The sequence below is a fragment of the Agrilus planipennis genome, unplaced genomic scaffold, assembly GCF_000699045.2.
Source record: "Agrilus planipennis isolate EAB-ADULT unplaced genomic scaffold, Apla_2.0 scaffold221, whole genome shotgun sequence".
In the NCBI taxonomy this organism is placed as follows: Eukaryota; Metazoa; Arthropoda; class Insecta; order Coleoptera; family Buprestidae; genus Agrilus; species Agrilus planipennis.
The window spans coordinates 383,017-392,352 of record NW_020439479.1 but is presented as its reverse complement, the minus strand read 5'-3'; the positions used below and the strand labels follow the sequence as shown (position 1 = coordinate 392,352).

Genomic DNA, 9,336 nt, shown 5'->3' with positions numbered 1-9,336 from the left:
CATTTACAACAACAATAATATTAATAAAAATAATAATAATAATAATCATTATCATTATAATATGAATAGTAAATAATCGAATCAATCACAAAAACTTGTGCTTTATAAATTAGTCAATAAAATTACATACTAAACAAGTCTTTTTCACAGTAACTTAATTTGTGTATAAACGTTGAGTGTTTATGATTGTGATACTGCTAGTGGCGATTTTGTCCAATTAATTGTTTTTTTGTGCTGTTCGGCGATTCTTTCAGTTTTTTGTTTTGTAACTTTGCAATTATCCTGCACATAACCGAACAAACTTAAGTTACTGTCAATCCAAGACGACCACGTGTAAATCGTCTATTTTCGTTTTTAGCGGTCGCCACGGTTTTCGTGCTGCTCTCCGCAGCTCTGTTGATGTAATTTGTCTTCTTATTTTCCTGAAAATGGAAATATCAATAGTTTAAATATATACTAATTTTCTGCATACTATGCATGATCAACGCAACTATTATGTTAAAAGGGTACGATGTACGAACGAAAATTTATTATAAAAAAGCTACTCTACCATATATTTTTGAATAAAATTCAAGTCTAGTTGACCTCTACATACTTAGATTTATTTACGTAACATTTAATAATCTAAAGGGCAAATGTTTAATATAATAAAATAAAACTTGTCGTGTGTATAAACTAAAACTTACTTGCTTCCTTCGGTAGCCCTGAAATAAACATCGTCGGGAGCGTCCATCCAACTTATAACTTGTTTACGTCCCGTGCCGGTCCTGGTCATGTGGGCAATTTTCGGTTTACCGTTGATTTGAGCAATTTGTCGGGGCAGTACCTGGCCAGAGGAGACCATTGCGGCTGTCATAGCTGCTGCGTAAGGGTCCGTCGGGGCACCACGTACAATCGGCATCGGCTCCTTGTTAAACTTTTTCGCCGGCGGGCCCATGATCGTTGTTCCTTTAGATTTTTAAAAACATTTTATTCATTTCTACTTTTTTTACTTCAAATTATTACGTAGTGTATCTTTGTTGTGATAGAAAACTTACCATCGTCCCAGTCCAAGTCGGAGTAGAAGCCAATAAATGAAAACGATTGTAAATTTTTAATAGTATCATAAACAATAAAAAAATTGGGGCGCCACTAAGTAATACAATTGGAAGCAAATTAAATTACGTTTATCTTTTCTTTTACCAATACAATTGAAAAACCATAATAATAAAAGAATAACTTTGTAGGCGATATTGCAGTAGTTATACAATGTGTCCACTTAAAAATTAAATACGTACGGTAATAATAATATACTTGTTGTATAACCGTAAATAATGTTCTACCTTTTTCTGGTTTGTTAATTATATTATTTATTACCACTGCAATATTAAAAGGATAAAAGAATAGTACACTTACCATCGATACCGTTCAACTCCTCATACGCCTGCCTTTTGAGCGACGGCATAACGTTGTTGTAGGCAGCTGCTGATGTTATGCCTATAACTCCGCCAACCGGTGGAGCCCCGGTAACACCGATCGGCTTCTCGATGTCTGCCTTATTAGGAACCCTTTCGTATAATAAACTGCCGTCTGGTGCTTTCGGAGGTCTCGGGAATGCAACCCTTTCCGGTTTTGGTAAATTATCCTTATCTGTGAGGATGAGCCATTGCGGCGTCGTGCCCCCGGGATTCCCTAAACGTGTTGCGATGCCGGTTACGTTTTCGCGCATCTTTCTTCTGTACACCAACAGATGACGAAGATCGTTGATGGTTTTTCCGGCTAAATGAACGCCACATTCCTGTTTGACAGCCTGAATGTTGATCGGGAAGAATGGGGCACGAGCAGCATGCCGAGGACGCATTATGTGACGACAGAGACGTCGCGAAATGCGCGTCAAAGGGGTCGTACATAAATAAAAAGCGGTGCGCGTTTTCATAATTGGTCGTGGTGAACCCGATCTTACCATGATGCCATGTGCCGTAGCATAATGACGTCCCAAGTGGGCCTTCAACTTAAACTCCTTACCGCAACCGCTTACGTTACAACGGTGAGGACGATGTTGAGACATTAGTGTCGACGCTTTGTCATCGTCAGCGTCGCTTCCTGCTTTTTTACGACCGGATGGATCGAATTCACCGCCGTCACCAAAACGCGTTGGTACTTTCAAACCACCATAACGCTTCCAGTAGGTCCAGCATATTTGACAAAGACGGCACTGCATGTGCGATGGACCCCATGCGTACCATTGGCTAGATGCGGTCACTGTATGTGTGAAATAAATAATGCTTAAGTATAAAACACTACTTAGACATATTCTGTTACATACCGTTACAAGATTCGCAGGATTTGCCCCCTAACGAAACAGGTTCTGGGTTACCATTACTACTACCATTGATTATGCCCTTATTGTTATTCAAAGCTGCAGGATTTGGTTTGTTGCTAAAAGAAATACGATTTTTCAATGCCGTGATGGCATGTTTTGCAATAATAAAAAACAAAAAGAATACTTTCTTACTAGTTAGGAATGTAAACCTGCTTGAGCTTGGATTCTGCTTCGACCGCTTTGACTCTCTTCTGTTGAACGTACCGATCGGTCGTCTTCCACATGTAGTAGTACTCGATAATATTCTTAAGCGTCTTCCATGACAAAAAGTCCTGTCGTATGTCATTGAAATCCTTACCGTATTTGTCGAGTGCTTCTTCAAATAAGTTTGCTTCTGACGCACTCCACTCTTCCATCTCGTCTCGGCACAATACCGGACCGCTGGACGGTACGAGGGAACACATAGCGGCCGCGAGATCATAACCGTGCTGGTGCAGCGTGTCCATGGCGTGAAAGAGGGTAATATCTCGACTTGCAGCAGCAGCCGACATGTGCAACGATGGTTGCTTCACGGACGAGCTGCAGTCGAGGGCCCGCGCGAACGTACCGACAGAACGAGCCACCACCAGGAACTGATCAATTTGTCGATCGGTCAAGTTGTGTTCGGGCGTCCACACGAGCGTCTCCAGGTCGTTTAGGTCGCGTCCGTCGCTTTCGCCCTCTTTCAACAGGGATGTAACGTCGCTCTGATAACGACTGCCGACACGAATTTCTCCTTTGTCAGCTAGCAATGTTTTTTGTGTCGGATCAAACACTAAACAGTAAAAGAACGTGTCGTCTTTGTTCAGGTACGAGGACAACGCTTCGGTTTCGTTGAAGAGCGTAACCGAGCACTTGCCGCGTATATGTGTCGCGGGCAAAGTCTCCACCTGACGCGATAAGAACAACTCGCGGTGCTTCATTTGATGACGTTGCTTTGGTGTCAGTCCATCCAACCGTTCGCCCGCGCCATTTGTCTCATCTAAGGCACCTAATGGGACAAAACACAGTTTTAGAATAATTCCCATTATAAAATATTCATTTCAGTCTTATACTTGTCCAAAATAATAAAAAGTGTCAAAAATTGTGCTTCAAACTCAAGCATTCATAATCAATTTTTTTAATTATTGATTCGTTTCATTCATATACCTTCTTAGGAGATAAAAATAAAAATTAAATTTATGTAATCCTTGCATGAAGTATCGGANTATTAATTGTTTTATATATTTTTTAAAACGTTCCTTACATTAAACCATTATGTGACGCCCCTGGATTTTCATTTTGTTCAACAATCGTTCTTCAATTTTTTTTTGGGGACGTCTTGAACCACTTGACATGTGTTGAGATACATTGAGGTAGAATGTATGCTAGAGACATTTTTTTGTCATGAGTTCTTGAATGTAGTTGCATATATTTTATTTTCAAAATTAGCAGAAAAAATTGGCCCATTTCATTATAAAATACATAAATCGCGAACGAAAAAGTGTAGTACCTTTTATTACTTGCAACATCCTTATTGAATTCACCATCATAATCATAATACAAATTATTCAAATTAATCTATTATGAATACACCAAACACAAAGAAAATTTTCGAGTTTATTCGTTTTGTGAACATCTTAAAACATCGACCACGAGAGGGATGGCGTCGGTCAGGTTTAAAAAACACAGAGACTATTTCAGGTCATATGTATGCAATGGGAATGATGACCTTCCTTCTTGGAGATAATACACCTTTAGATAGATTGAAATGTTTACAACTAGCGATAGTTCATGATCTGGCGGAAAGTATAATTGGAGATATCACACCACATGATAATGTCCCCGCAGACAAGAAGAAATTAATGGAAGATGAAGCCATGCAGCAAATAACATCTACATTGGAGGATGACATCGGCAAGACAATATATACATTATACAAAGAATATGAAGCCAAAGAAACACCAGAAGCTAAGTTTGTTAAAGATTTGGATAGATTTGATTTGTTATTTACAGCAACAGAATATGAACAAAGAGATAATATACCTGGAAAACTGGAGGAGTATTTTAAAACGACTGCTGACAAGATTGAACATCCCCTTATCAAAGCCTTGCTAGATTATCTACTGGAACAAAGACAGAAGAGTTGCTTGTAGGTTTTTTCCATTACTTAAGAAACAAAGTTTTTTATGATAACTTTTATTTTGTTTGATTTTGTAATAATAAAGTTGTCTTTAAAATGTTTGCTTTTTATTAAAATATACCTACATACAAATTTCTCAATTTGCCCATCAGTTATTTTGTTACAAGTAGAAACAAACGTAATAAATTAAAACAAATTACAACATATAAAAATATACATATTATTTTATACTGTTAAAAATGTTTAAAAACTGATAGCTATAAAATTAACTTTGTATTCAGGGTGTCCATTTGTGTATAACATTTATGAGCATTTCAACAGGAGAATGTCTTTTTAATTATAAATTTCAGAAACCCAATTAAATACACAAAACGGAACACCCTGTATACATAAGTATGACGCTTCCAATATCACCAAGTCAAAAATTTATACGTTTGCCTTAATTTCTATATTAACATTCTTCCTCTTTGGGATGCAAGGCTATAAAAAATTTAGAACCAAAAGGCGACATGTATTTTATTCCAACTTCGTTAAAAATCTCAACTGGAAACCCCAGATTACAGAGATAAACTTTCCCATTTTCTGGAGAATGAGCAAAAGGCAGGACAGGAACAAGAGAAAATTTCGTTAAGATACCAGGAGTTCCGACCGAAGGAGGATCAAGAGCCAAAACCGGAGCTCTATTTCTATTTGTCCAATCCGCTAATGTATCATAAACCATCGGGGAATCACAATCCTGACACAATGCTACTATAATGAGATCGGCATAATTTGGTAAAAGCGACACGTTCGAAACTGTTTTGTTATTAGTGAGTCTATACAAATCGATTTCTTGTTTAGTTTTAGGAGAATCAGCTACAGTTGTGTAAAGTACAGTATTTACACCGTGGGTTGCCAGCTGTCTGGCGGCATTCGCTCCAAAGGCTCCTTGCCTAAATAAAAACAAAAAGATTACAATAAATCTTTTTCATTATATGGAAAATTTTAAAATAAGTTGCTATTTATAAAAGATTAATTTAAAAGTACATACTCATGGGGACCACAAAGAATTATAACGGTTGGAAATTGGTGACTATTATGTGGATTTAATCTATGACCACCACCAAGCAATTGAAGGGCCATTTCTGTGGCAGCTCTTCCCATAAGTTCTATTCTTCTTTCAGCAGTTAGACCAACTCTATCTGCAACTGTCCACAATTTATTTCGTAATGATCTTGAAATACTAGGGATTATAAGCCCATCATCAGTAACAAACTCGAAAAACTCATGCTTTGGAACTGTAATTTGACGAAAGGCTGTTGGTAACGTAGCTAAGATATTCTCATCATGCCTGCAAAACTTTACCAATCAACTATAAGTTATTACAACTGATGTAAACAGTAACAGACCTGTATTTACTTTGCTTCCTATTCTGGTCTGTCTGTTTCACTACATCAGGCTTTTGTGAGTTTATTTCATCCCAAATTGCTTGTTTATCAAATAAGGCCAAATTCTTTTCAAAATCAAAATCTTTATTTATTGTACTGTCTAATGGAGATCCGAAACATGCTTCATCTTTCCAACCTTTGTTCCATTTGCCTTTTGTTTTATCTTTTTTATTTGGAGTAAAGTTTTTATAGTACTGTGAATCCTGACTGTTATTCCTAGTATCAATATCAATCGGTCGAGACTTAAGATTATTAATATTTGTATTTAGCTTAGTTACTGAAGAACTTTCTGACGTTGATCGTCCTATACGTTTTGGAACAGGTTTAGCAACAACAACTGTACTGCGACCAGCGGGACTTTCTTGTTTTTCTATCAATTTTAGATCTGATATTTCTTCAGCTCTACGAAATCAAATATTAGTAAAAATCAAAGTTGTTCTCATATTTTAGAACCTTATAGTAACTGCTGGGAGATCACAAGGTATTCCGTCACAAAAAGCTTTGGTTACTGTAATTTCACTACCTGTTGCTGCAACAATTTCTCCCTGATAAGTGCCCTTTACACTTTCTATTGATACCATGCACCCTATCCATTGAGCCATTTTATATTTTCTCAGTATTTTAAATCATAATATGAAATATAAATAACAAAAATTGTCTTTATTTTACTTGATTTTGGCTAATGTACCAAAAAATCTCGTATAACCTCATAACACTAACCTCATTTTATTTGTTTTTGAACGGATTTATCACAGATAAGAGCTATGGATAAGAGATTTATGGAACGGATCATAGAAGAAGGAATGGAATGTTTTTTTTGTTTTTGTTTGGAACTGCCTGGCTATAGATATAGACTATGGAGATAACCTGGTTAACCTATAATATGTCTACAATATATAATAATAAAAGTATGTAAAACATATACGTTTTATATTATAATAATTATAAAAAAGTCAGGAAAATAGTTTATTCAAAGGGTTTATATTCACTTGCGAGTAATTTCTATCTTTATTTTAATCTGAAGAAGTTTAAAATGTGGTAAAATGAATTTTTGAAAATATGGAAACTACTATTGCCCAAAATATTTGTTTAAACTTGCCTTTGGGCTTTACTGAGGTAGAAGTAAATGTTTCAAATGATACCAATATAGAAGAATTGATATACATTTTAATTAATGATAATAAAGTTCCTGTTTACTTGGAGAAAGGTACACTAATACCGTTTCAGCAGTATTATTTTTGTTATCTGTTTATTTTTAGAATGCTACAAAGAAATAGAAAAACATCTAAGAGATCATGTAGATAATAACTACAATTTGGTAACAGATAAAATAATCCAGGATGCTAAAAGTAATACAATTGATGTAGAGGAAATTATAAAAGAATGGGAAAAAATGATAAGAGAAGTATACAGTTAAAGTTAACTAATGTAATAAGCACTGAGATTACTTTTTTTGCAAAGGAAACTGCCGAATTTGGAGAAAAAGTCTGTGCTTCTGATGAGGAGCTTTTTGCTTTGGCTTATCATAAATTAGTACACTCTCCTGCTCTAGAAACCATGTTACAATTAGAACATACTTACGCTCAAACAATTAGACATAGAGTGGACGAAAGGGATCGACAAATTAAAAGTTTATCAGATATGTGAGTCTTTAAACTTTTTCTTAGACCACTTTATTGAGAATATTGTCTTGTCCCAATTAAATGAATTAATTTAATTTAAGAAATTTACTTGAAGGTGGTGAGGGGGTTTTAGCCCACTCACCGCCTCAGAATAAGCACAAATAAGTATTTTTTTCAGCCAGACAGATGAAATGACAAAAGCTGTAGATAGATTAGAAGATGAAGACATGAATGAAAGAAAAATAAATGAAATTGCTGCTAGGCACTTCGAAGATCATTCTTTTCTCAGAGTGCAGTTAACAAGTGAATTGGAAACTTTAAAAGAAGCCCAAAGAAGGGAATACAGAGAGTGGATAATGCAAATATTGGAACAAAATCAAGCAAAGGGCTCACTTCCAACACCCAAGTGGGTTTCCAATGGCAAAAATTGATGATTTTAATCTTTATTTAAATTTCTTTAAGAAGCTCGCCTCTATCTCCTTCTTTATCAACAGTGATGTCATTCAGAGAACCTTGTGGCTTTGATAACGATTTGCAAAATCTGTATTTGAATGAAGAAAGTTTCACTATACATTTGGGATCTCAATTAAAACAAATGCATAACATAAGAGTCCTTACAGCTGATGTTATTGATTTATGTTCAATAAATGAAACTTGGTAAGGACAAGTTAATTATGGCAAAGCAAAAACTGAGAACCCTTTAGAAAATTGCTTTGTTACAGTTTAGAACCTACACCACAATTATTGCAAACATCACTTGCTTTATATTCCAATGATTTATCTGGTTTAGTACTATTAACTGATCCTGTAGTTGGAACATGGTTTACAACAGGTGCCTTCTAAAAAACCTATCAAAAACAAAAAAATGTGTTATGTATAATCACTTTTTTTATAGGATTTTCAAGTATATGTCAACGTTCAACAGAGTTTCACTTTCCTCATATAGAAGATCAATATGAAGCGATAAATAACGTGATAAAAAATCATTTAAAGGATGGCAACAGTAAACTTTTGCAGCCTGGTGATTTTTATATAACCAGGCATTCAAATTTACCAGAAGTGCACGTGGTATTTCACATGGTAACTGATGATCGACTGAAATCAGCGGATATCAATAGCAGGAACGCAGTCATTCTAGGTCTTAGGAGCATATTAAAAGTGGCTTGCTCATATGACATTACTTCTTTGACTATTCCATTACTCTTGCAGTATGAAATGACAGAGGTAAATTACTAATATCAATTTTTTTACTGTTTTTTTTTTTCGAAGTTTTTCTTTAAATCTCTCTCCCCTTAATATGAACAAACTTTCAATAAGTATTATTTAAAAAAAATTCTTTTGACTTTGTAGGAAATGACAGTAGCATGGTGTACCAAAAGGGCAGAACTTGTATTTAAATGTGTAAAAGGCTTCATGATAGAAATGGCCTCTTGGGGTGGTTCAGATCTTAAAAATTTGCAGTTTCTTCTTCCACGGGTAAATCTTTGTCATTTCTTATATTTTTTTTTTTTTATTTTTCCTTATTGCAGGGATTATCACATGAAGTTTTTCAATCATTAACTGCAATGTTGCCCAGTATATTTAAAGTTTCAAATCCATTAATTTTAAAATCTACTTGATTATGAATACATAATCAAATTGTTACATGTTTCGTAATTTATTAACAGTGTACCTACTTAGACAAATGTTTTCTTGTCTCACAATATTTTTTCACTGTATGAACGATAACGTAAAACCATCAGAATTAGTTTCATAAATAAATTTATTTATTAAAAAAGTGCAAGTTATATTGATTTACAAAAAAAGAAGATAAAAGATTAATTT

The 9,336-nt window shown here is 35.0% G+C and overlaps 4 protein-coding genes across 6 annotated transcripts; 2 read left to right on the top strand and 2 right to left on the bottom strand.

Moving 5' to 3' along the window:
• Positions 1–85: 85 nt before the first annotated feature.
• LOC108738761 (metastasis-associated protein MTA3) lies at positions 86–3,384 on the bottom strand. 2 transcript variants are annotated; one of them, XM_025979160.1, is made up of 6 exons: positions 2,495–3,384; positions 2,306–2,418; positions 1,396–2,241; positions 1,038–1,067; positions 687–948; positions 86–422 (listed from the first exon to the last, which is right to left on the bottom strand). In XM_025979160.1, exons 1-6 carry the CDS (start codon positions 3,367–3,369, stop codon positions 314–316), a joined length of 2,235 nt encoding a protein of 744 aa, XP_025834945.1. In that variant the 5' UTR covers positions 3,370–3,384; the 3' UTR covers positions 86–313. The 2 variants fall into 2 exon arrangements, with proteins under 2 accessions (XP_025834945.1, XP_025834946.1); XM_025979161.1 differs by lacking the exon at positions 1,038–1,067 and having other exon boundaries at positions 161–422.
• A 253-nt stretch (positions 3,385–3,637) lies between these two features.
• LOC108738763 (HD domain-containing protein 2) lies at positions 3,638–4,536 on the top strand. The gene has a single exon (XM_018472334.2). It carries the CDS (start codon positions 3,907–3,909, stop codon positions 4,474–4,476), a length of 570 nt encoding a protein of 189 aa, XP_018327836.1. The 5' UTR covers positions 3,638–3,906; the 3' UTR covers positions 4,477–4,536.
• Positions 4,537–4,760: 224 nt separating this feature from the next.
• LOC108738762 (enhancer of mRNA-decapping protein 3) lies at positions 4,761–6,644 on the bottom strand. Its single transcript, XM_018472333.2, has 4 exons — positions 6,344–6,644; positions 5,852–6,292; positions 5,494–5,793; positions 4,761–5,395 (listed from the first exon to the last, which is right to left on the bottom strand). The coding sequence occupies exons 1-4, from the start codon at positions 6,490–6,492 to the stop codon at positions 4,915–4,917; spliced, it is 1,371 nt and encodes a 456-aa protein (XP_018327835.1). The 5' UTR covers positions 6,493–6,644; the 3' UTR covers positions 4,761–4,914.
• Positions 6,645–6,746: 102 nt separating this feature from the next.
• LOC108738745 (protein C12orf4 homolog) lies at positions 6,747–9,271 on the top strand. Of its 2 annotated transcripts, none has more exons than XM_025979143.1 (9): positions 6,747–7,097; positions 7,150–7,295; positions 7,352–7,533; positions 7,691–7,918; positions 7,975–8,169; positions 8,235–8,344; positions 8,408–8,736; positions 8,863–8,988; positions 9,042–9,271. In XM_025979143.1, the coding sequence occupies exons 1-9, from the start codon at positions 6,950–6,952 to the stop codon at positions 9,129–9,131; spliced, it is 1,554 nt and encodes a 517-aa protein (XP_025834928.1). In that variant the 5' UTR covers positions 6,747–6,949; the 3' UTR covers positions 9,132–9,271. The 2 variants fall into 2 exon arrangements, with proteins under 2 accessions (XP_025834928.1, XP_025834929.1); XM_025979144.1 differs by having other exon boundaries at positions 6,749–7,097; positions 7,978–8,169.
• The last annotated feature ends 65 nt before the right edge of the window (positions 9,272–9,336 follow it).

What these genes read in the sequence shown, in the direction of transcription:
- LOC108738761 (XM_025979160.1), bottom strand. Translation starts at nt 3,369, where the DNA reads ATGGGAATTATTCTAAAACTGTGTTTTGTCCCATTAGGTGCCTTAGAT. An exon ending in CGACTTGGACTGGGACGATG is followed by an intron (nt 949 to 1,037) that starts GTAAGTTTTCTA and finishes AAAAATCTAAAG; the next exon opens with GAACAACGATCATGGGCCCG. An exon ending in AGGGCTACCGAAGGAAGCAA is followed by an intron (nt 423 to 686) that starts GTAAGTTTTAGT and finishes TTCCATTTTCAG; the next exon opens with GAAAATAAGAAGACAAATTA.
- LOC108738762 (XM_018472333.2), bottom strand. Translation starts at nt 6,492, where the DNA reads ATGGCTCAATGGATAGGGTGCATGGTATCAATAGAAAGTGTAAAGGGC. An exon ending in AGGAAGCAAAGTAAATACAG is followed by an intron (nt 5,794 to 5,851) that starts GTCTGTTACTGT and finishes AAAGTTTTGCAG; the next exon opens with GCATGATGAGAATATCTTAG. An exon ending in ATTCTTTGTGGTCCCCATGA is followed by an intron (nt 5,396 to 5,493) that starts GTATGTACTTTT and finishes GTTTTTATTTAG; the next exon opens with GCAAGGAGCCTTTGGAGCGA.
- LOC108738745 (XM_025979143.1), top strand. Translation starts at nt 6,950, where the DNA reads ATGGAAACTACTATTGCCCAAAATATTTGTTTAAACTTGCCTTTGGGC. An exon ending in TGCAGTATGAAATGACAGAG is followed by an intron (nt 8,737 to 8,862) that starts GTAAATTACTAA and finishes TTGACTTTGTAG; the next exon opens with GAAATGACAGTAGCATGGTG. An exon ending in TGCAGTTTCTTCTTCCACGG is followed by an intron (nt 8,989 to 9,041) that starts GTAAATCTTTGT and finishes TCCTTATTGCAG; the next exon opens with GGATTATCACATGAAGTTTT.
- LOC108738763 (XM_018472334.2), top strand. Translation starts at nt 3,907, where the DNA reads ATGAATACACCAAACACAAAGAAAATTTTCGAGTTTATTCGTTTTGTG.